The following is a 26,138-nucleotide window of genomic DNA, read 5'->3' as shown; positions in this document are numbered from 1 at the left end:
CATGCTGGCATGGATTGGACAGTTTGAGTGAGAACTGGGAAGCTGCACCAGCTTCTAGTGTCTGATTTGGTAAGGTTTCTACAGCTGGATGCCCTTCCTAGCACAAACCACTCCGAGAGTGTAGTGGATGCCTTTTATGTGCCACCGGCACGGGAGCCAGTCAGGTGGCACTGGCATCAGCCATGCTCGAATAATGCTTTTTATGTGCCACCAGCATGAGAGCCAGTCAGATGGCACTGGCATTGGCCATGCTCGAATGGTGCTTTTTACATGCCACCGGCATGGGTGCTAGTCAGGCAGTACATGCATCAGCCACACTTCATCATCATTTAGCATCCGCTTTCCATGCTAGCATGGGTTGGACGGTTCAACTGGGGTCTGTGAAGCCAGAAGGCTGCACCAGGCCCAGTCTATTCTGGCAATGTTTCTACGGCTGGATGCCCTTCCTAACGCCAACCACTCTGCGAGTGTAGTGGGTGCTCTTTACGTGCCACCCGCACAGGTGCCAGACGGAGCTGGCAAACGGTCACAAACGGATGGTGCTTTTACGTGCCACCGGCACGGGGACCAGGCGAGGCTGGCAACGGACACGAACGGATGGTGCTTTTACGTGCATTTGAATGGTGATGCATATGTATGTATGGTATATGTGATTGTATATAATAATAATATATATTTAATATACGAGGGTGAGTCAAAAAGTAATGCCATTTTGTTTAGGACAGGTATAATTACCAACACAGGAACATGTATCATGCATCAAAATGAAGCTGGTCCTCTGTGGATCACATCCCTACCTCTCAACATAGTCACCGTTTCTCTCCATAGCAATGTTCCACTTTCAAATGAGAGCATGTATCCCTGCCCCGTAAAATTCTGTTAACTGTTCTTTGAGCCACTTCTTCACTGCAGTTTTCACTTCCTCATCACTGGAATAGTGTTTGCCTCTCAAACCCTCTTTCATGGGGCCGAAGAGATGATAGTCCAGTGACGAGGAAGTGAAGTGGCTCAAAGAACAGTCAACAGAATTTTACGGGGCAGGGATACTTGCTCTCATTCGAAGTTGGAACATTGCTCTTGAGAGAAACGGTGACTATGTTGAGAAGTAGGGATGTGATCCACAGAGGACCAGCTTCATTTTGATGTGTGATACATGTTCCTGTGTTGGTAATTATACCTGTCCTAAACAAAATGGCATCACTTTTTGACTCCCTCTTGTATGTATGTATATGTCTTATACATCCATGCAGTTCAATATACATCCCTCTTTTTTCTGTAGACCAATGCACTCAACAACAACAACAAGTTCTATTTGATTCAACTTTTGCAACAAGACAACAGTCATCACTACTACGTGTGGCTGCGATGGGGCCGTGTTGGATACAAGGGCCAGACCAATCTTATAGACTGTGCCTTAGACTTAAACTATGCCATCGATGTCTTCACCAAAAAGTAAGTAACCCATCACACTTCAAACATCAGCTTCTTCTGTTAATCGCACATCTTTTGTGAATACTCCGCCTTTGGAGAAAACATTTAGCGTCAGGATTACATTTGGTAACATAGCTGTTACACATTCATATCTATGTGTATACGTGCATCCCCACTCTTGGCACTATTTTGTTAGTGAATAGTACAAACTGTGTGTAAAGTATATAATGTATTACTACGCTGAATGTCGAGTCCGTGTAACGTGAATAGTAAATAAACACGTAAACAATAACAATGGCTTTCATTTGGTTGTCTATCCCATTAGAACCCAAACTACACATAACAATAGCAACACACCATTGTGAATACTCCCCTCTCTGAAGAAAATATCTTTTCTGAATAAGTAGCATAACAGCATTCTTTTTGTGGATAATCTTGCTGACATGACGACACGCCTTTGTGAATATGATGTCTGATCAAAAAGTATTGGATCTGTTGCTATGGTAACAGTGAAAGTATGCAGACCGAAACCACCTATTTCTTTATTACCCACAAGGGGCTAAACACAGAGGGGACAAACAAGGACAGACATAGGTATTAAGTCGATTATATCGACCCCAGTGCGTAACTCGTATTTTCGCTAGTCAAGTGGTCTGAAGCAATGTGAAATAACTGGCACTCTGCCAATTACAGATGGCAAGAGTTCCATTTGATTTGATCAACGGAACAGCCTTGCTCATGAAATTAACATTCAAATGGCTGAGCACTCCATAGACTCGCAATCCCTTAACGTAGTTCTCAGAGAGATTCAGTGTGACTCAAAATGTGACAAGGCTGGATCCTTTGAAATACATGTACAACTCATTTTTGCCAGCTGAGTAGAATGGAGCAATGTGAAATAAAGTGTCTTGCTCAAGGGTCCAATGTGCTGCCAGGAATCAAACTAATGATTTTAAGATCGTGGGCCAAATACCCAAACCGCTCGGCCACACTCATGCCTTGCATTTACTTAAGAACACAATGGACTGCCTGATCTGGGAAATGAACCCATGATCTTGTGGCCTTGAGTACAATACTTTAACGACAAGGTCATCGTTAACGCACGACACCTTTTGTGAATTCTCTGTTCCTAACATAACTTGCTCTTGACACCTTTCTGAATATTCCTACAAATGGAACAATACTCCTGCTAACAATAATATAGGTTCGTGAAGACTCCTACTATGTAATAATTGCCCCTTTTGGGGTCACTTCCTTTAACCCTTTAGGGTTGTTAAAATTTATGATCAATAAATTGGTTATGCAGGGTGGGCCAAAAGTCACAAAGGTGTTTCAATATTTAATGAGTTCTGTCTGATTTAACCCTTTCGTTAGCGTATTTATTTTTGAGATGCTCTGTGTTTCTTTCAATTACTTTAACTATAACAAAGAATTTAGTAAAATTACTTAGTTATCATTAAGCTAATGTCAGGAACATAAATTGTGACTAAGGTTTGGTGGAAGATTTTAATTCAAAACTTATGAAAACAAGACATTCGTACTCAGAGCCAGAGCCGGGTTAGTAACAAAAGGGTTAACATGTTTTCTATGGTTGGATACCCTTTCTGATGCCAACGACTTTATCGAGTGTACTGAGTGCTTTATACATGGCAGCAACATGTAACTGTGTGCGACAGGCTTCTTTTAGTCTCCATTACCAAATTCACTCAAGGACTTGGTCATGCTGGGTCTGTAGTAGCAGACACTTGCCTGAGGTGCCACACAGTGGGACTGAACCAGAAACCATGTGGTTGCAAAACAAACTTCTTACCACATGGCTGTTCTTTCGTCTATAACACATCTATATTAAGTACTTCTTCTGTTGTGCTTCATTCGTTCATTCAGTGGATGATTTGTTAACAGAAGACATGACAATATCACTGTTTGTGGCAAGCAGTTTTTGGAGAAGCACTTGTGTAAACCAACACATACACCCATGCCTGTGTAATATATATATATATATATATATACATACTCTTTTACTTGTTTCAGTCATTTGACTGCGGCCATGCTGGAGCACCGCCTTTAGTCGAGCAAATCGACCCTGGGACTTAATCTTTGTAAGCCCAGTACTTATTCTATCGTTCTCTTTTGCCGAACCGCTAAGTGACGGGGACGTAAACACACCAGCATCGGTTGTCAAGCAATGCTAGGGGGTCAAACACACAAACACACACACACATACATATATATGTATATACATATATACGACAGGCTTCTTTCAGTTTCCGTCTACCAAATCCACTCACAAGGCATTTGTCGGCCCGGGGCTATAGCAGAAGACACTTGCCCAAGATGCCACTCAGTGGGACTGAACCCGAAACCATGTGGTTGGTTAGCAAGATACTTACCACACAGCCACTCCTGCACCTATATATATATATATATATATATATATAAAAAAATAAATGTAACTACTGTGACTTGTTGGCAATTTTTTTTTTCCCCTCCGTCTTCCTTTTCTATTGGTCATCCCTCTGTTTCTGAAGAAGAGCTTTGGCTCGAAATGTTAAACCACCTTTCTTTCCTTCCTTGAGTGTCTGCTAATACTTTGTGCACCACGTCCTCGCATTGCCTTTTTTTTTTTTTGTTCTTCGTGTTTTATAACACATTTTATATTAAGTACTTCTTCTGTTGTGCTTCATTCGTTCCTGCACGGTCGAGCATCTCATTTTGGTTCCTTTCCTTCCAGATTTCAAGATAAGACAAAAAACGATTGGAGTGAACGACACAAATTTAAAAAAGTCTCAGGAAAATATGATCTGATTCAGATGGATTACAGCACTCAGGTATATTTTAATTAACAACTGATGATTGCCTCAGATTCCTCTCATCACACTGAGCCATTAATTACAGGTGTTCAGATAAAGTTTCTGCTTATTTGTTCTTATATCCGTTTTCCCATTCTTTATTTGTGGCACCCACTTAGTGCTTTTCACAACTGGGATCCACATAACCCCTGGGGGTCCACACTAGCAAAATAGTAAATAAGGGATCTGCAGTAGTATTTTAAATGTCCCTTTTAAAGTTTTGATTTAAATGTGTCTGTTGCAAGAAACAGGTTAGTTTCTTTCTTAAATGTTTTACACAGTTCACCCTCCACAAGTTTATGTGTGAATAACAAAAGAGGAATTTTGAAAGACATTGTTATATTTGGTGATGGCCATATTTTGCCAATTAAATTCACACTATATATTTGGTCTTCGGCTTTATCATTATTATTATTATTTTAGTTTCTTTATCAAAGCTTTTTCATCACACGCCCTGATATACATACATACATATATGTTTAAATCATAAAAAACGAAGAACAAACCAAAAAAAAATACAATGTGAGGACATGGTACACAAAGTATTAGCAGACGCTCAAGGAAGGAAAGAAAGGTGGTTTAATGTTTCGAGCAAAGCTCTTCAGAAACAGAGGGAAGTCCAATAGAAAAGGAAGACAGAGGGGAAAAAAAAATTGCCAACAAGTCACATGTGGTTACATTTATATATATATATATATATATATATATATATATATATATATACACACACCTGGGTGTATGTGTTGGTTTACACTAGTGCTTCTCCAAAAACTGCTTGCCACAAACAGTGATATTGTTATGTCTTCTGTTAACAAATCACCCACTGGCTTTGTGCCGCTAAAGAAAGGCAAAATAAGAGAGCCCTAATTTGAAAAAAGGTAAAGGTTATTGACAGGGAAGGCATCCAACTGTAAAACAATGCATTGTTAAGATATTCATCTAAGCCAGGACTCCTTTGATTATTATTCTATTTTAGTGGACCCCTCATAGCCATTGGATATTAAAGAACTAGTTTCAAAGATACTTCTTTCAGAATTGGAATATGGAATAAGCAGAGCAAAAGGAGACACATGTATGTATATCAGTATTGACCAGACTGTCAGATGTTAAACATTACTGGTCACAATGCATTTTGCATCACTTTAGCTTTCAAACTGATGCCAGTCTGCTGACTAGGTGAGCAGGCCAACACCATTCCCCCTGGAGGGGATGCCAGTCCATCGAGGGTGACCTATTTACAGCTGAGGAGACTGGATGAACATGAAATGAATTGCTTTGCTCAGAATCATAACATGCTGCTCAGTTTGGAAATTGAACCCATGACCCAGCAATTGTGGATGCAAGACTCTAACCACTTGGCCACATGCCTTCCCCCCCCCCCCACACACACACAGGTGCTCATTATGATCACCGTTATCAAATGTCTGTCTGTCATACTGACATGAGTTGGTCATGAGAGGGGGGTAGTAAAAAGGTGGAATGAAGAATTTGGGAATATAGGTTAGGTTGCTTAGAGGACAGGTCAGTGCTTAGTAGTAGAAGAATATATATGATATGTGTGAAGATATATACACATCATCATCATCATCGTTTAGCGTCCGTTTTCCATGCTAGCATGGGTTGGACGGTTCAACTGGGGTCTGTGAAGCCAGAAGGCTTCATCAGGCCCAGTCAGATCTGGCAGTGTTTCTACGGCTGGATGCCCTTCCTAACGCCAACCACTCGATGAGTGTAGTGGGTGCTTATCTTAAACAAGTATATAGACATTTATTAAACATGTATATAGACATTTACACACATCAACATATACACACGCATACAAAACTCATGTATGTTACATGCATTCCAGTATATACACACCCGTTTGTATCTAATTTTTACATATATAAAAAATTCTTGCATACATAGAGCCATGCATGTGGGTAGTAAAGAAATAGATATATGTATATATGAACAATGTCATAACACGTGTGTGTATATATATATATATATATATATATATATATATATATATATATGTGTGTGTGTGTGTGTATGTGTGTTTTGATGCTGTTCAAATGCTTCAAGTGATTTAACACCATTTCTCCATCTTCAACCATGTATGTGTATATAAAACAAGCTGCATCTCCCAAAGCCTGGTGTTTAGACATGTCTAAGCACCAGGCTTTGGGAGATGCAGATTCCATGAAGAATTGATTCAGTCCATGATGACCAATCCAGCTTAGCATGGAAAATAGACAGACAACAACGATGATGATGGTAGTGGTGGCAGCAATTAAGTAGACAGACATGATAAATGATGTGTTTTTTTTTATTTTTGTTAGGGAAAAGATGATGTTGATGGGAATAAGACGAAGAAAGAAAGTGTCAGCAAAATTCCTGACTCCAAACTTGAACCCTCTCTGCAAGTAAGTTTCACTTTGCTTCTGGAAGTCCCCCCTCCCCTTCTCTCTCTCTCTCTCACCACAAACAATGTTGTTCTCTCTACTCTTATACTATAAGCAACACTATGTCCTGTCACTGTGTTATGTTACTTTATCCATGTTCTGTCTATTAGCTACTTTATACATGTTCTGGCTATAAGCTACTTCATCCATGTTCTGGCTATAAGCGACTTTATCCATGTTCTGTCTATAAGCAACATTATACATGTTCTGGCTATAAGCTACTTCATCCATGTTCTGGCTATAAGCTACTTTATCCATATTCTGGCTATAAGCTACTTTATCCATATTCTGGCTATAAGCTACTTCATCCATGTTCTGGCTATAAGCTACTTCATCCATGTTCTGGTTATAAGCTACTTCATCCGTGTTCTGGCTATAAGCTACTTCATCCATGTTCTGTCTATAAGCTACTTTATCCATGTTCTGGCTATAAGCTACATTATCCATGTTCTGTTGCAGAAATTGATAAAGTTAATATCTGACATTGATTCGATGAAAGAAACAGTCATTGAAATGAAATACGATGCACAGAAAGCTCCACTGGGTAAGTTAGGGTTGTTGATGTATTTGTGTTGCTGTGTAAATGTGTGTGTCTGTGTGTGTATTCATAGGTAGGGTTAAAATTAAGGTCCTCTTGAAGCACATCAGCTTATTCCAATTCCACATGTAGATGTCTTATTCATGTGAGGTACACATAACAGTTGAAAATTACTTACAGAGTAATTATATCATAACAGGAGATTGGAAAATGTTTTGGTATCATTCACAATTACACATATTTCATTTGCTTATGGGAATCACAAAATTGTACATGCAATAGAAAACAAGTAAGATATCTACTATTAGAAATTCTTCAGACAGAGAATTGAATATTTCTCTGTTCGAAGAATTTCTAATAGTAGATGTTGCACATTCATATCTATGTGTTTGTGTATGCCAAACTACATCCCCACTCTTGGCACTATTTTGTTAGTGAACAGTACAACTGTGTGTAAAGTATATAATGTATTACTACGCTGAATGTCGTCGTCCGTGTATCATGTAAAGCAATAAACACGTAAACAATAACAATGGTTTTCATTTGGTTGTCCATCCCATTAGAACCCAAACTACACACATAACATGTACACTTATTAGCCATGAGTGCTTTCCACTAAAAAGTTCCTGGCTTTGGGTAAAAGAAGATACAGGAGAATCAATTAATTATGATTTTATTCAATAAGGTAGACAGACAGTTGGTCGACAGGCAACTTAGACAGGACAATTGACCGAGTGGACAATTTGCTGGTTCTATCAATAATATAGGCGTACCTTTGTGTAGAAGCTTTCCTCCTCCTTGTTCCGTTTTGATGAACTCCATGAAGCTCCGGCATCTGGCGACGGACTTGGTAAACGCCCACAAAGTTATCAACCACCTCACCAACAACAACACTGAACACCTTTTTGATCTCCATGTGTCTAACACACGTGGACATGCCTACAAAGTCAGAAAACAACACAGCTCCCATGACTTTCGGAAACATTTTTTCACGCTCAGAGTTGCTGAAGCATGGAACAAACTGCCTGCGTCAGTTGTTGACTGCCATGACACTGCATCCTTTAAGGCCCTCATGCTTTCCGAAATCCGCCGAAACTACACCTGATTATATATACACTTTAGATGAGTTGTAGTGCACCTGAGCACTGTACACAATTATTATTATTATTATTATTATTATTATTATCGATACTTCCACATGTCGACTTATTGTCCAATCAGCCAATTGTTCAATCGGTGAATGGTCTGCACACAATTCAACATATTCCCCTCTCAGATTCACACGCTTACTGCAGTGGTCCTTCAATTTTTTTAAGCCCTGTAAAATAACTCAGAAGGTTGGGCCTCCAACCATGCTTTTTGCAATATCCTTAAAGCCAGGAACTTTTCAACCCCCCCCCCCCCCCGTACATCTAAAACAAAATATTTTCATGAACCCTTAATATACTTCTGTGTTTACCCAATTTACTATTTTGCTGGTGTGAAACCCCTAAAATTTTATATTGACCCCAGTTGAGAACCATTTACCTAAAAGATAAAACTGTCTGTGAAAGAATAATTAGTAAATAAAAACCCTGCTTTGAATGTGAAGCTTTACAATTAGTCTGTTTAATTAAACTTTTCTAGGTCGTTTAACGGTGAAACAGATCCAAGCTGGTTACCAAGCTTTGAAAAAAATTGCTGCCTGTATAGAAAAGAAGAACTTCGGTGCTAGCTTGTCTTCAGCGTGCGATGAGTTTTACACAAGAATTCCACACACTTTTGGGTAGGTATAGAATTTTTCAAAGCTTTTATGTGGTTATTCAATCTTCTAGAAATAGCAGTTAAACTACCCAGGCAGGGTAGACAGTCTTGTGCTTGCATTTCCCAGATATCGTGGTTGATCCCAAAGCTCTTCAGTGAGGCTTTGAGTGTATCCCAGAAGCGCTTTTTCTCTTGGGGTCTCCAACCATGTCTCTCACTTCTCTGGTGACAGTGTTCTCAATTATCCTGCAGAGAACCTACCATTCCTTCTTCCCAACTTAGTTACTCTTTACAATTTTACTTGTTTCAGTCATTTGACTGCGGCCATGCTGGAGCACCGCCTTTAATCGAGCAACTCGACCCCGGGACTTATTCTTTGTAAGCCCAGTACTTATTCAATCGGTCTCTTTTGCCGAACCGCTAAGTGACGGGGACGTAAACACACCAGCATCGGTTTTCAAGCAATGCTAGGGGGACAAACACATACACATACACATATATATACATATATATGACAGGCTTCTTTCAGTTTCCGTCTACCAAATCCACTCACAAGGCATTGGTCGGCCCGGGGCTATAGCAGAAGACACTTGCCCAAGGTGCCACGCAGTGGGACTGAACCCGGAACCATGTGGTTGGTTAGCAAGCTACTTACCACACAGCCACTCCTGCGCCTATATAATTGAATAAATTTCCACTCTTGCACTTGTCTTGCTTTGAAGATGGAATTTATGTTTTTCTCCTTTTGTATTTGATGTGTTGTAAATGAATTTATCCATGGAAACCATCTGTCTCATTCATTCTGTTGTGTTGATGTCTGTCCAGCATGAGAAAACCCCCTGTAATCCGTGATGAGCAGACAGTGAAAGAAAAGATCCAGTTACTCGAGGTAGGAAACATTTTTTTATTCCTTTGTTGTTGAAATATTAAATAAATGTTAAATATAGGTGCAGGAGTGGCTGTGTGGTAAGTAGCTTGCTTACCAACCACATGATTCCGGATTCAGTCCCACTGCGTGGCACCTTGGGCAAGTGTCTTCTACTATAGCCTCGGGCCGACCAAAGCCTTGTGAGTGGATTTGGTAGACGGAAACTGAAAGAAGCCCATCATATATATATTTATGTGTGTTTCCCCCCAACATCGCTTGACAACCAGTGCTGGTGTGTTTATGTCCTCATGCCTTAGCAGTTCAGCAAAAGAGACCGATACAATAAGTACTAGGCTTACATACAAAGAATAAGTCCTGGGATTGATTTGCCTGACTAAAGGCAGTGCTCCAGCTTGGTCGCTGTCAAATGACTGAAACAAGTAAAAGAATAAATAGGAAAAATGAAAAACTGATTCTGACACACAAGTTCAGCTTCATGGCATGAAATCTTGGGCAAGGATCTTGTGCTATAGGCCTGGGCTTACCAAAGCTTTGTGAGTGGATCTGGTACATGAAAACTGTAAGAAGCCCGTTTTGAGTATGTGCGTATATCTTTTATTTTTTACTTGTTTTAGTCATTTGACTGTAGCCATGCTGGGGCACCACCTTAAACAGTTTTAGTTGAACAAATCGCCCTAGGACTTATTAACTTTTGAAGCCTAGTACTTATTCAATCGGCCTCTTTTGACAAACTGCCAAGTTATGGGGATGTAAACACACCATCACCGGTTGTCAAGCAGTGTTGACAAACACAAAGACACACACACACACACACACACACACATATGTACATGCATACATATTTATGACAGGCTTTCAGTTTCACAAAGTTTTGGTGGCCTAAGGCTACAAAAGAAGACACTTGCCTAAGGTGCCATACAGTAGGACTGAACCTGGAACCATGTGGTTGGGAAGTTAAGCTTCTCACCACACAGCCACACCTGCATATGGATATAGATGTATGTATGTGCGCATGAATGTGTTTGTGTTTGTTGCTGTGCCCTTGTCTTGAAAGTGTGTGATGGGTGTCAACAAGTGCCACTGTGTTTATGGAAAGCATATTTGGCCATGGTGAGGAATATTTACTTGACAACAAGAAAGGGGTTGGCATCGGTTTGGACATCCAGCCATAGAAAATATGCTGCATTAGACTCTCTTTGGCCCGTGCAAGTATGGAAGAGTGGACATGAAAAACCATGATAATGATGAAGAATTAGATAATGAATTTTTCCATCGTTTCCATTTACCAAACTTCATTCCCAAGGCACTGATCAACCTGATGCTAGTGTAGAATCTATTTGTCCAAGATACAAGCAGCAGGATTGAACCTGTTGCCATACAGCCATCATATGTCAACATCATAACAGTCACCACCTACATCATTATCAGCAACACTATTTCTTTGCATGCTCTTAAACTTTTTACTTTTTTATTTTCACAGGCCTTAGGAGATATAGAGATTGCCATCAATATCCTGAAACAAGGGGACATGTCAGAAAACCCCATCGACAAGACTTACAAATCTCTGGAATGCGAGCTCTTACCCATCTCTTCAGATCATCCGGATTTCAAGGTAAGGCATCTTACAGCTCATCCTAAGATGATTGGAGGATTTTTAAAATCATAATCATTAACCCTTCTGTTATCATATTTCTAACCAAAATTTACCCTCTGTGTGTTTCAATTAGATTCTAAAATAATTATGAATTTAGATTGGTTTCATAAAACAATCCCAACTTTTTATTTATCAATATATTAATGTGATTTTTGGAGCAGAATTTAACAAAAGGTCCTTAACTAAATTTGTTGCATGACTTTTGTTTGAGTCAATCAAGTTACAGATAAATTCAACAAAATATAAAATTATCTAAAATTTGCTCAAACATTTCCATAGAAAATGAGTTATTGGCTAATATTCTATACAGAATTTTTGTATGGAACTGCACACATTACTTGATTATCAATCATTTTGTAATTCTGAGTAGCTTTCTTCTACCCAAGATAATGTCGACACCAAATGTGTTTCAGTTTCTTTTTTGTTTATGTTCTACATAATTTTTTTTATCTTATATTTATTTTGTAAACAAATAGTACAATATTACATAAGCATTTGATAATATTTCTTTCTGTTCTGAAAACTCACTGTGTACCGGCAGCTGATGGCTCGCTAAACGGCACAGGTCCATGGACCACCACTTTGAGTAGCACTGGTCTCTAGCCTTGAAAATGGATTTGGTCAACAGAAACTGAAAGAAATCCATTGTGTGTGAGAGCACTTGTTCCCCACCACTGCTTGACAACTGGTGATGGTTTGTTTATATCCTCATAACTAGCAGTTTGGCAAAATAGCCCAAAATGATAAGTGCTAGACTTTAAAAAATAAATACTGGGAATGATTTGTTCAACTAAACCCTTCAAGGTGGTGCCCCAGCATGGCCTCAATCATGACTGAAACAAGCCAAAAATAAAGGATCATCTGGTTATGTCCTGTCAGATTTGGACCCTGGACCCTTCCTTCCTTGGCTGTGAAGATGTGGGTGGGAGAGGTGTGTGTGGGCAAAGACGCATCTGCCTCTCTTTACTCTTTTACTTGTTTCAGTCATTTGACTGCGGCCATGCTGGAGCACCGCCTTTAATCGAGCAACTTGACCCCGGGACTTATTCTTCTGTAAGCCCAGTACTTATTCTATCGGTCTCTTTTGCCGAACCGCTAAGTAACGGGGGCATAAACACACCAGCATCGGTTGTCAAGCAATGCTAGGGGGACAAACACACACACGTGTATATATATATATATATATATATATATATACATACATACATACGACGGGCTTCTTTCAGTTTCCATCTACCAAATCCACTCACAAGGCTTTGGTCGGCCCGGGGCTATAGTAGAAGATACTTGCCCAAGGTGCCACGCAGTGGGACTGAACCCTGGAACCACGTTGTTGGTAAACAAGCTACTTACCACACAGCGTAAAAATTTTTTTTTAAATACTCTGTGTCTAGATGTTGTCATGGTAACTAAGTAAATGGCCTAAACTGATTTGTTGCCTGTATTTTGCAGCTTGTGAGCAACTACCTCCAAAACACTCATGCTGTCACCCACAACAGTTATCGAATGCAGCTCCTCGAAGTGTACGGCTGCACGAAAATGGCTGAACACAGCAAGTTCATTGATTATGGGAACAGGTAATACTACTACTACTATCACCATCACAACCACTAGTACTATCACCACCACCACTACTACTATTATTACCACCACCACTACTACTACTATTACTATCACTACCACTATTACTACTACCACTGACACCATTATATTTATACTGTGGTGTGTGTGTGTGTGTGTGCAGCTATGCGCATGCACGCACACACATGTGGTTTATTTAAACTGGTGGCCTGTTACTCTGGAGTGTCAACAGCATGTGGCCACTTCTTTAGACAAGTCAGACTGTGCCACTGGGCCAGCTTAAATAAGCTACTATACTTTACACCTGTATTGAGTTCTTCTCCACATTGTCACCAACACTGTATGCGCGTCAGCGTATATTATATGCATGTGTATTTAGAGAGCGAACTGGTCGTGTTGCTAAGGTCCTGGATTGTTAACTGCAGGGCCAGGAGTTAAAACTCCATCACCAGCCATCAGTGGACCCAACTGTATAATTAAACCATGTAACAGCATCCATGCTTTTTCTCAGACTATTCACTTCCTTCTCTCCAGACCTTTCCTCTTTCTAAAGAAGAGTCTTACTCAAAAGATCACACTCACTCTTCTGTCCATCTTAAACTGAGAATCAACCTCATACATTTGCTGTGTACATCCTTTTGACTTGTGCTGTTTTTCTTTATATATATGTGTGTGTGTGCGTTTTCTATGATGGTTTTTGGTAAGTAATGTTGATTTTTACAATTCTGTAATGGAAACCTTACTTTTTTTCCGTCAAGGACTTATATGCCCCAATAATAAAATAATAAATAATAATAATAATTGTGTACAGTGCTCAGGTGCACTACAACTCATCTAAAGTGTATATATAATCAGGTGTAGTTTCGGCAGATTTCAGAAAGCATGAGGGCCTTAAAGGATGCAGTGTCATGGCAATCAACAACTGATGCCGGCAGTTTATTCCATGCTTCAGCAACTCTGAACGTGAAAAAATGTTTCCGAAAGTCATGGGAACTGTGTTGTTTTCTGACTTTGTAGGCATGTCCACGGGTGTTAGATACATGAAGATCTAAAAGGTGTTCAGTGTTGTTGTTGGTGAGGTGGTTGATAACTTTGTGGGTGTTTTTACCAAGTCCGTCGCCAGACGCCGGAGCTTCAGTGAATCCATGCCCAGGGAAACATTAGACTATTTTCTTTAGTCATTACATGGTGTTCGCTTATAAGTGTTAAGTGTATAAAATATTATCAAATATATATGTCTGGGTGTGTCACAGGAGGATGTGTGGTGGGGAAAAAAGTTAATATTGATAAACTCACTCCAGTGACTAAGTTTTAGGCCAGAATCCCACCCTTCCCCCACCATTCCCAATAACCCAGACAGAATTGCTAAAACTAAAAGAAGCAGCACATATGCTAGGACACAACAACCTCCTACGCAGACCGAATGCCGATACAAATAGCATATGGGAACCAATATTAAGGAAGGATAGGAAAATATTAGATTTAAAAGCCCTAAAATTCACTCCATAATTTCCCACGGGCATATGGCGTAGTGGTTAAGAGCACTGGCTACTAACCCCAAGATTCCAAGTTCGATTCCAGGCAGTGACCTGAATAAGAATTGCTATTGTCACTCATTTTTGACCTTAGTTTACTGACTGCATATTTCTAGTTGCTGTTTGCAGTTGTCCATTTTTGCATTCACTTTAGGGTATGACTTGCTCACTAAAAATAGCAATGAAATCTTCCTCAAATTCTAACCTCCTCCCTTATGATAACAGCTCATTAGATGCTGTGTCTGAGGAAATGACAGGATGTTCATGGTTGCATTACCTTTCATCACAGTTTTCCTTAATTTGGGTAAACAACAACAATTTTAACATCCTATAAACGTCCATAATCAGGTGAATTATCTCATGAGGCTGTAAGTGATTTCACAGCGAAAAAATGTTGCTGAACAGTGGTTAAATAATGCGTGTGTGTGTTTAGTAATATACTGGGTTGAAGGTCACTATCTGTATAGACCTGTTTTCAACTAAGTGGTTAAAAGCTCCCAGCACACTCTGTAAAGTGGTTGGTGTTAGGCAGGGCATCCGGTTATGGAAGCACTCCGTCGGTTACGACGACGAGGGTTCCGGTTGATCCAAATCAACGGAACAGCCTGCTCGTGAAATTAACGTGTAAGTGGCTGAGCACTCCACAGACACGTGCACCCTTAACGTAGTTCTCGGGGATATTCAGCGTGACACAGAGAGTGACAAGGCCGGCCCTTTGAAATACAGGTACAACAGAAACAGGAAGTAAGAGTGAGAGAAAGTTGTGGTGAAAGAGTACAGCAGGGATCACCACCATCCCCTGCCGGAGGCTCGTGGAGCTTTAGGTGTTTTCGCTCAATAAACACTCACAACGCCCAGTCTGGGAATCGAAACCGCGATCCTATGACTACGAGTCCGCTGCCCTAACCACTGGGCCATTGCACCTCCACTATCCGGTTATAGAAACCATGTGACAACAGGCAGTTTGGAGACTCGACAACTACCCAGCGACCCAGTTCTTGTCAAACTGTCCAACCCATGCCAGCATGGAAAACAGACAGTAAACAACGACAATGATGGACACCTGTCACTGAGTATTACAGGCCTACGACATCATCCAAACCTCACATATAGTTACAGACACAGTAAATAGCAGGGACTTATTTTATCAAATTAGACAGGATTTCAACTAAAAAACATAACCACATTTCAATGATTAAAATCTCTTTTCAAATTGTTTATTGTTGTTGTTGTTGTTGTTCATTCTACATTCTGTAAGTGTTTTGTGTTCTTTATTTTCTAGAATGTTGTTATGGCATGGATCTCGTCTTACTAACTGGGTCGGTATTCTCAGTCGTGGACTACGTATAGCACCACCGGAAGCCCCTGTCACTGGTGATATGGTCAGAGTTTACCTTAGATTATATTCCACCTTTATTACTATTTATCCGTTTATCCATACTTGCAACACCTGCACGTACACACACACACACCACACACATGCATGCACATACACATAGATATGTATACATACATGCACATAATAGGGTGCCCATAAATTACCTTTATACAATTTGAAGTGTGGAAGTTGTAAAGATAATTTATGGACACCTTGTATTTATAAAAATATATATCCACATACACATATACATCATTGTTATCATTTAGCATCCATGTTCATGTGGTTAGGGAGCTTGCTTCCTAGCTACATGGTTTCGGGTTCGGTCCCACTGCGTGGCACTTTGCGTAGGTGTCTTCCGCTATAGCCCCGAGCCGACCGAAGCTTTGTCATTGAATTCGGCAGGCGGAAGTTACTGCCGTGTGTGTATATGTGCGTGTAGGTGCTTGTGCCTCTCCGAAAGAGAGAGAGAGAGAGAGTTCCATGCTGGTGTGGAGGGGAGAGTCTGAGAGAGTCCAGTGGAGTCCAAGGACTGCATCATACACCACCGTCTGCTTTAGCATAGTTTCTTCAGCTTAATACCCTAACAGCACGGACTGGGTGCATTTTTTTGTACCACCAGCATTATTAAGGTTGCCATGCAGCTCACAAGAGTACAGAACCTGGGGCCAGGTGTGGCGATGGTAGTGTGGTTATGTTCACTTCCTCGTAAACGCATGGTTCCAGGTTCAGTCTTTTTAGCATTCGGATTCCTCTGTTAAATCTTCTGCTTATTTATTAACATCATCATATTGTTTTGAATTAATTGTACATTATCTCATAGCTTTGAGATTTCAGTGATGTGATTGCTTATTTTTAGACTCGCATTGTAGGGTAGGTGTGAGAAGCTAGATGTGGCCAGTTTAAATCTGGCCCTTAACATCATCATCATCATCATCGTTTAACGTCCGCTTTCCATGCTAGCATGGGTTGGACAGTTCAACTGGGGTCTGGGAAACCCGAAGGCTGCATCAGGCCAGTCAGATCTGGCAGTGTTTCTACAGCTGGATGCCCTTCCTAACGCCAACCACTCCGTGAGTGTAGTGGGTGCTTTTTACGTGCCACCTGCACAGGTGCCAGACATTATAAAATGTAATGCTTATTTATTCACATCGTTTTGAATTAATTGTGCATTATCTTGTAGCTTTAGGATTTCAATGATGTGATGGTTTATTTTTAGAATGACATTGTAGAGTAGGTGTGAGAGACCCAATCTGGTCAGTTTGAACATAAAATGAATGGGATATTCTGGCTGGATATGGCCAGTTTGAATACGAAAGGGTTAAGGCAGATTTTCTGTGACAAGGAAGCATTTTCCCTTGGTCTGTCGGTCTTGACTGAATATAGGAAATAATTGACACTACCTGTATAATTAGTGGCACTCGTTTACAACTATCATGCAATGACAAAACAAAGAAACACACATTCATACAGATACATACACATAGAAACATGATGGGCTTCTCTCAGTTTCCATCTGCCAAATCCACTCACATTTCATTGTTGTGTCATACAACCTCATCTTACTCTTTTGTATCAGACTCCCAATCTAAAACTGACTCTGCATTCTTTCCACAGTTTGGTAAAGGAATATATTTTGCTGATATGTCCAGTAAGAGTGCCAATTATTGTTTTGCAACAAAGAAAAGAAATATTGGTCTGGCACTTCTTTGTGAGGTAAGAATTATCTGCTAACTGAATGTTCTTCACTCGAATGTATGTGTATGTATTTGAGGTTATAACAACTAGACATGTTGGTAGAACCTTCTCTTAAAAGTGTTTTCAGTGAGCCTTATGTAGAAGTAAATTGTTTTGTACTCTGGAATTTTTTGCATGGCAAAGCAAGTTGTCCATCAAGCATAGTTGCAGTTACTTCCCCTTTGTTTGATGGTTTGTTTGATGGTGAGTGATGGTTTGTTGATTTATGTGTGCTTGATTCTTTGTCACCATGTGATTAAGGATTTATGATGTGGTGGTTCTTTTATGGCTTGACTAATGGCTGCTGGATAGTCTGATAATGTCTGATAGTTGTGTTTGATGATATATATGGTGGTGGCTTGTTTGATGATTTCTGTGTTGTCTGACAGTTTATTGGTTAATGGTTGTATGATAATTATGTTTGATGATTTATATGATGGTAGCTTGATGATTTCTGTTGTCTGATGGTTTATTCATTGTCTGATGGTTTCTGTATTGGTTCATGGTTGTCTGATAATTATGTTTGATATATACAATGGTGGTTTGTTTGATTTCTGTGTTTCCTGATGCTTAAATTGTCATCTGATAATATTTTCTTTTTCTAACAAAATATCAACCTTTGACCAGGTGTCACTTGGTGAAATTCACGAGCTGTTAGAAGCCAACTATTATGCGGACAGACTACCTCCAGGCAAAAACAGTGTCAAGGGACTTGGTCGTGTGGCCCCTCACCCCAGCAGTTACCAAACACAGTAAGTATTTCTAAATATTATTTTTTTTTTAATTACTCATCCCACCCTATATATATATATATATATATATACATATAGGCACACACATTTCACATTTACTACTGCATACACACACGTATATATATATATATATCATCATCATTTATACATATATACATATATCATCATCATCATTTAGCGTCCGTTTTCCATGCTAGCATGGGTTGCACGGTTCAACTGGGGTCTGTGAAGCTGGAAGGCTTCATCAGGCCCAATCAGATCTGGCAGTGTTTCTACGGCTGGATGCCCTTCCTAACGCCAACCACTCCGTGAGTGTAGTGGGTGCTTTTTACATGCCACCCGCACAGGTGCCAGACGAGGCTGGCGAACGGCCACACTCGGATGGTGTTTTTTATGTGCCACCGACACAGGTGCCAGACAAGGCTGGCGAACGGCCACGATCGGATGGTGTTTGTTACGTGCCCACAGCATGGAGGCCAGTCGATGCAGTACTGGCTACGGCCACGTTCGGATGGTTTTCTTATGTGCCACCGGCACTGGTACCACAAAGATACAAATTCCATTGATGTTCATCTATTTTGATTTGGTTATATACACACACACACACACACACACATATTTCAGTTATGCAGTACCAACACTGACATATACATATTCCATAATCCTACACACACACACATTTAGCACATGCACTGTTTGTCATTCTATCCTTATACTTCTGTGTTTCTTTACAGGAAAGATGGTATGATCATACCAAATGGTGCTGGTTCAGACACTGGTGTTGTTAATCCGGCCGGTTACACCTTAAATTACAATGAATATGTTGTCTACGACACGAGGCAAGTGAAAATGAAATATCTCGTCAAGATTCAGTTCGACTTCAAATAATTCCACAGTATTCCTAACAGACAATATCTGTCTCCTATATATATATATATATATATATATTATATATATATATATAGGCACACACATTTCACATTTACTACTGCATACACACACGTATATATATATATATATCATCATCATCATTTAGCGTCCGTTTTCCATGCTAGCATGGGTTGCACGGTTCAACTGGGGTCTGTGAAGCTGGAAGGCTTCATCAGGCCCAATCAGATCTGGCAGTGTTTCTACGGCTGGATGCCCTTCCTAACGCCAACCACTCTGTGAGTGTAGTGGGTGCTTTTTACATGCCACCCGCACAGGTGCCAGACGAGGCTGGCGAACGGCCACGCTTGGATGGTGTTTTTTATGTGCCACCGACACAGGTGCCAGACGAGGCTGGCGAACGGCCACGATCGGATGGTGTTTGTTACGTGCCCACAGCATGGAGGCCAGTCGATGCAGTACTGGCTACGGCCACGTTCGGATGGTTTTCTTATGTGCCACCGGCACTGGTACCACAAAGATACAAATTCCATTGATGTTCATCTATTTTGATTTGGTTATATATACACACACACACACACATATTTCAGTTATGCAGTACCAACACTGACATATACATATTCCATAATCCTACACACACACACATTTAGCACATGCACTGTTTGTCATTCTATCCTTATACTTCTGTGTTTCTTTACAGGAAAGATGGTATGATCATACCAAATGGTGCTGGTTCAGACACTGGTGTTGTTAATCCGGCCGGTTACACCTTAAATTACAATGAATATGTTGTCTACGACACGAGGCAAGTGAAAATGAAATATCTCGTCAAGATTCAGTTCGACTTCAAATAATTCCACAGTATTCCTAACAGACAATATCTGTCTCCTATATATATATATATATATATATATATATATATATATATGCGTATATGTTGTTGACATATAACACCAGGACAGCTCCTGTTTGAGCAGATAGACTTATGATGCAGTATGTTCGGACTTTGATCATGTATCCAATACCTCATCATCCTAAGGTACACATGTCCACTGACGTTCATAAGAGGATCAGGTATGGTTGCTATTTCTAGCGCATCAAGCAACCACGTGTATGCTATGTAGATACATACATACGTACATAGTTATTTTTTTTGTTGTAGGTCTCATACTCACCACAAACATGCCACACACTTCCTCATGCCTTTAATTAAAGACAAAAATCTCAATGTAATTTTGTTATTTTCTTTTTATTATTTATTATCAGTATCGCCCGGCGTTGCTTGGGTTTGTAAGGGAAATAACTATATAAGCATTTTTAGAGAGTTATAGCCAAAAAATAGCAAAAAAAATGCATTAAAAATGGAAAAAAAATTATGGTAAATTTTTTTTTAAATCGTTGACTCATTGTAGACATTTTTAGAGAGTTACTTCCCTTATATAATAGCGAAAAAAATGATGGTAAATTTTTTTTTAAATCGTAGACTCATCGTAGACATTTTTAGAGACTTACTTCCCTTATATAATAGCGAAAAAAATAATGGTAAATTTTTTTTTAAATCGTTGACTCATTGTAGACATTTTTAGAGACTTACTTCCCTTATATAATAGCGAAAAAAATGATGGTAAATTTTTTTTTAAATCGTAGACTCATCGTAGACGCGCGCTAATACCCAGAAGGGCTCGATATGAATCACGACTATAAGATACCCGGTTTTGGTTAAACTGCACCGCAAAATGTGGGAGTAGTTAGGAATCTAAATCGTAGGAGACAGACAGCACACAACTTCACTTTTATATATAAAGATTATCACTATTTTTATTTTCCATCCTTCAAGAAACTAAATACTTTGGGATTTTTCAAGTAAAAGAAGATAAAAGAGCCAAGTGTATTCAGCATGAAAGGGGCAACGAAAGGATGCCATATATGGTTGTCTTTTTGAGAATGGTAGCTAAATATTCCCTTTTTTTTAACATAGTGATCTGAAAAGGACACATTGGAGAACATAGTCCTAGTGGTATTGTCTCTGGAAGGCGAGCTGACAGAAACGTTAGCACGCCGGGCGAAATGCTTAGCGGTATTTCGTCTGCGTTATGTTGTGAGTTCAAATTCCGCCGAGGTCGACTTTGCCTTTCATCCTTTCGGGGTCGATAAATTAAGTACCAGTTACGAACTGGGGTCGATGTAATCGACTTAATACCTATGTCTGTCCTTGTTTGTTCCTTCTGTGTTTAGCCCCTTGTGGGTAATAAAGAAATAGGTATTTCGTCTGCGTTACGTTGTGAGTTCAAATTCCGCCGAGGTCGACTTTGCCTTTCATCCTTTCAGGGTCGATAAATTAAGTACCAGTTACGCACTGGGGTCGATGTAATCGACTTAATACCTATGTCTGTCCTTGTTTGTTCCCTCTGTGTTTAGCCCCTTGTGGGTAATAAAGAAATAGGTATTGTCTCTGGAAAAAAAAGACAGGACAGTCACTGCTGGAATGTCCACATAGGTCTGCTTGGTCAGGGCTGATCTATGGTTAAAAATCATCTTCACCATTACCATGAACTAGGAATTGTCGTTCCAGATTTTGGTGCCAGAAATTAAAATAAATCGTTGCTGTAGGTGTTGTAGTTTAGATTTAGGTCAGCCTCAATGCAGCAAAGCAATAATCGAAAGTTTTCTGCCAGGATCATCCCGTCTGCTGTTTCTGATAGTGTAAGGTAGGTCTGGAGAAGTTGCAGAGGTGTTCTGTACAGGAGGCAAGAGCTAGAGTCTTTACAGGTAAACCAAGAGACAGACTGGACTTAAGAGAAACCAGCTCAACTTTGCAAGAGAAAAGGCTGCACCGTGTTTTTCTTATGGAAAATGATAAGTGATCCAAATGGAAGGAACCTGAAGACATGAGAAATGGTGACGCTTTAAGACAGGTAAGTAACAGCCTTATGTGATGGTGCGTATATATATATATATATATATATATATATATATATATCCTCATCATTGTTTAACATCTGTTGTCCGTGCTGATGATTTCACTTGGTTTGATGGATCTTCGCAAGCCTGGCATTTCACCACCTCATCCCATGTCTCCCTCTTCCACAGTTTCCTTCCACTGGTAGAGATCTGCACTTCTTTACACAGCTGTCCACAGCATCACATGACCATAACGCAGTCGTCTCTCTTACACACTACTTTTCTCTCAAGGCACTTACACTGTCATACACGCTTACTAACATTGCACATCCAGCAACGCATACTAGCTTCATTTCTTTCAAGCCTACACATATCCTCAGCAGTCACTGCCCATGTTTCACTGCCATGTAGCATGGCTGTTTACACACAGGCATCATACAATTTGCCTTTCGCTCTGGCGAAGAGGCCCTTTGTTACCAACAGAAATAGGAGCTCACTGAATTTTGCTCAACCTATTCTTATTCTAGCAGCTACGCTCTTGGAGCATCCACCTCTGCTACTGATTTGGTCACCTTGGTACTGGACGCTACCAACTACACTTGGATTTGATGGAGTCAAAGCAGACCTATGTACATTTTTAGTGTTAATCATACCTGTGCACCTGCCACACACAAAAACTGGTTTCCCTGTTAACCTTCCTCTGATATTGCTGCACCTTCCTATATACATATATTTATACACCAGTGGCCTAGTATATATACAAAGTCAATAGACATGTATAAATTTAAGAAATGATTTTAGCAATTTCTGAAGTTTAATCAGAATTTTTATTTGCTGCCGATTGAAACTGCGCTTGCACGGTGGATTTGAAAAATTATTATATATAAGGATGGGACACGTGTTATTTGGTCTCTAATTTATATGTTAATGTTTTGGTGTATCTGCTAATGAGAACTTTGCCTTGCAAATTATTTTATTTGTTAATTAAAGTTCGGAACCTAAGGTCCGGCTGTAAAGCATGGTAAATGTTTTTTTATTTTTCATTCCCTTCAAAATTGCTCTTAACTGTGGTTTGGACTCTTTGACTGTTCTTTCTAGTATGTTAGGCAACCTGTTAAAGGCTTGCATCTTTGTGTTTAAATGTACACTAATTTTTTTTAAATTTATATACACTCACATATATATATATAAGAACTCTAAACACCCCAGTTATAATTAAGTATGTAGTAGCAGGAGTATCCAACTCCACCTACAACAGGATAAGTTTCAATGTGCACTAATTGTGTACCATATTGAGGTTTTAACTCATGGCTTCAGAGAAACTTATTTAGAGAATCCCTTACTTAAACTGAACCTGAGAAGAACCAGAATGTAGGAAGTAATCTGCTTTAATCCTCTTTCACTCCTATTTAGATGTTGCTATAAGTCTCGCTAGGATCTTTCCGACCCTTGTGAAGCACCATACAAACACACGTATACACAATACATGTGGAAGCACAATGGCCCAGTGGTTAGGGCAGCGGACTCGCGGTCGTAGGATCGCGGTTTCGATTCCCAGACCGGGCGTTGTGAGTGTTTATTGAGTGAAAACACCTAAAAGCTCCACAAGGCTCCAGCAGGGGATGGTGGTGATCCCTGCTGTTCTCTTTCACCACAACTTTCTCTCACTCTTACTTCCTATTTCTGTTGTACCTGTTTTTCAAAGGGCTGGCCTTGTCACTCTGTGTCACGCTGAATATCCCCGAGAACTACATTAATGGTACACGTGTCTGTGGAGTGCTCAGCCACTTACACGTTAATTTCACGAGCAGGCTGTTCCGTTGATTCGGATCAACCGGAACCCTCGTCGTCATAATCGACGGAGTGCTTCCTTCCTACACAATACATATTTTTCATTTTGTTGTATTTCTTTTGAATAATTTTAAAAACACCATTTGCTTTTTTTATATATTTATTTTTGTTTTTTTTTTGCTTTTAAAAATTACAGTAATAATAATACTAATAATAATGTTAATGGTTTGTCAGGAAGATAAACAATTGGCTGGAATGGAATGGAATGATTTCTCTGTAGAATTAATTACAAGAAATTCTTTAGTTTCTACAAAAATTCTAATATTGCATTTCTAAGTATTTAGTTTGTAGTTTTGTTTTTTCTTTCTGAAACTGATTTCTGGAATCCTTCTGAAGAATTTAACCCATTAATATATAATCCCAACTGGATCAGTCCATCTTTCCAAAAGTGTGTGTGTGTGTGTGGTGGGTGCTATTTGTTGTTCATAATCATTTCTCCCTAGTTTTACCAGTACATTACTTTTGAAAATTGAAAACTCACAACCACCACAACCCTGGTCCTTTCTGGGTTTCTTTTTTTTTTCTCTTGATCTTTTTCCACTTTTTTTTTTCCTTTTTTGTATATGCAAAGCACAATAGTATATTTAACGCCAGGGTGTCTGTAAATTAGCTTTACAATTTGAAAAACGGAGAAGAAAAAAAAAGATAACTTGGCACACAGTTAATTGGAAAACACAGGCAAACACATGAAGTTTTATTAGAAACATCAGAACACTTCCGTATGCGGTCCCTGGGTTGTATACAACACAATCTAGACGATGCTTATGGTAGTTGTAAAGATAATTTATGGACACCTTGTATCATGTTGACACAGGATCAGTTCCACATAATGTAGAGAGAAGGGTTCACTGAGTGAAACTGACCCTATTCTGTTTAGTTTTTATTTTATTGAGACTGAGAAGATTTGAAAGGCTTTTGACCTTGGTGACGTTTGAACTCACAACTTAAAGACTGAAAATAATACAGCTAAGCATTTTGTCTGGTATGCTAATGACTCCACCAGCTATGATGCTTTCCCTCTACTCTTGCTCGTTAAGAGATACACACATCGTCAGCCACTGAGGGACATGCTCCAATGGTTACGGTCAAACAACTGACAAGCAAACCTGTGGTATTGAGCAGAATATTTGCTGTAGCCCATCTTTTATACCAAGACAAAACAATGTACATGATGACACTTCCAATCAGTTAAGATCAGAAGCCATGAGAGTTACTGCTTGTTACTGCAACAGGGCATTTATTATCACCATAATATATATATGGCGGAACCGTTAGCAAGCCAGATAAAATGCTTAGCAGCAGTCCATCCATCTTTACATTCTGAGTTCAAATTCCACTGAGGTCAACTTTGCCTTCCAACCTTTCAGGGTTGATAAATTAAGTACCAGTGAAATATTGAAATCGATGTAATTGACTTATCCTCTCCCTCAACATTGCTGCCCTTGTGGCAAAATTTGAAACCATTATTATTATTATTATTATTATTATTAAGGCAGCAAACTGGCAGAATCCTTAGCACTCAGGACAAAGTGCTTAATATTTCACCTGTCTTTATGTTGAGTTCAAATCCCACTATGGTCGACTTTGTCCTTCATCCTTTCAGGGTCAATAAAGTATCAGCTGCATACTAGGGGGTTGATGTGATCAGTTGTTCCCCTCCTCACAAAATCTAGGTATTGCACCTTTAGTAGAGAGGATTATTATTAATAAGGAGACAGTCTGGCAGAATTCTTATGGTAATGGAGAAATGTTTTGTGGTATTTCTTCCAACCAAAAATCAATAAAACAGGGTCCTCCCTCAAGTTGAATCACTGAACTTTCCTCCCCCAAATTGCAGGTCTTCTGCCTCTATTAGAAACATTTGCTATCATTAAGGCAGAGAGAGGATGACAGAATCGTTAACATGCCAAGCAAAATGCTTAGTAGCATTTCATCCATTTTTATGTTCCAAGTTCAAATTCTGC

The 26,138-nt window shown here is 39.6% G+C and overlaps 1 protein-coding gene across 1 annotated transcript in view; it reads left to right on the top strand.

Annotated features, from left to right (window-relative positions):
- Window positions 1–20,655, top strand: part of LOC115223838 (poly [ADP-ribose] polymerase 2) — a 28,896-nt gene extending 8,241 nt beyond the window's left edge. The window contains exons 6-18 of the mRNA XM_029794522.2: window positions 1,280–1,452; window positions 4,163–4,259; window positions 6,605–6,688; window positions 7,187–7,271; window positions 8,892–9,030; window positions 9,834–9,897; window positions 11,378–11,509; window positions 13,004–13,128; window positions 15,950–16,049; window positions 17,663–17,761; window positions 18,410–18,534; window positions 19,269–19,458; window positions 20,319–20,655. Coding sequence (XP_029650382.1) covers window positions 1,280–1,452; window positions 4,163–4,259; window positions 6,605–6,688; window positions 7,187–7,271; window positions 8,892–9,030; window positions 9,834–9,897; window positions 11,378–11,509; window positions 13,004–13,128; window positions 15,950–16,049; window positions 17,663–17,761; window positions 18,410–18,534; window positions 19,269–19,422 — 1,377 coding nt within the window. The 3' untranslated portion in view covers window positions 19,423–19,458; window positions 20,319–20,655. The remainder of the gene's footprint in view (window positions 1–1,279; window positions 1,453–4,162; window positions 4,260–6,604; window positions 6,689–7,186; window positions 7,272–8,891; window positions 9,031–9,833; window positions 9,898–11,377; window positions 11,510–13,003; window positions 13,129–15,949; window positions 16,050–17,662; window positions 17,762–18,409; window positions 18,535–19,268; window positions 19,459–20,318) is intronic.
- The last annotated feature ends 5,483 nt before the right edge of the window (window positions 20,656–26,138 follow it).

This window comes from Octopus sinensis, linkage group LG24 (assembly GCF_006345805.1).
Source record: "Octopus sinensis linkage group LG24, ASM634580v1, whole genome shotgun sequence".
Classification (NCBI taxonomy): domain Eukaryota; kingdom Metazoa; phylum Mollusca; class Cephalopoda; order Octopoda; family Octopodidae; genus Octopus; species Octopus sinensis.
The sequence above is the reverse complement of the archived record's forward strand: the minus strand, read 5'-3'. Positions and strand labels throughout refer to the sequence as shown.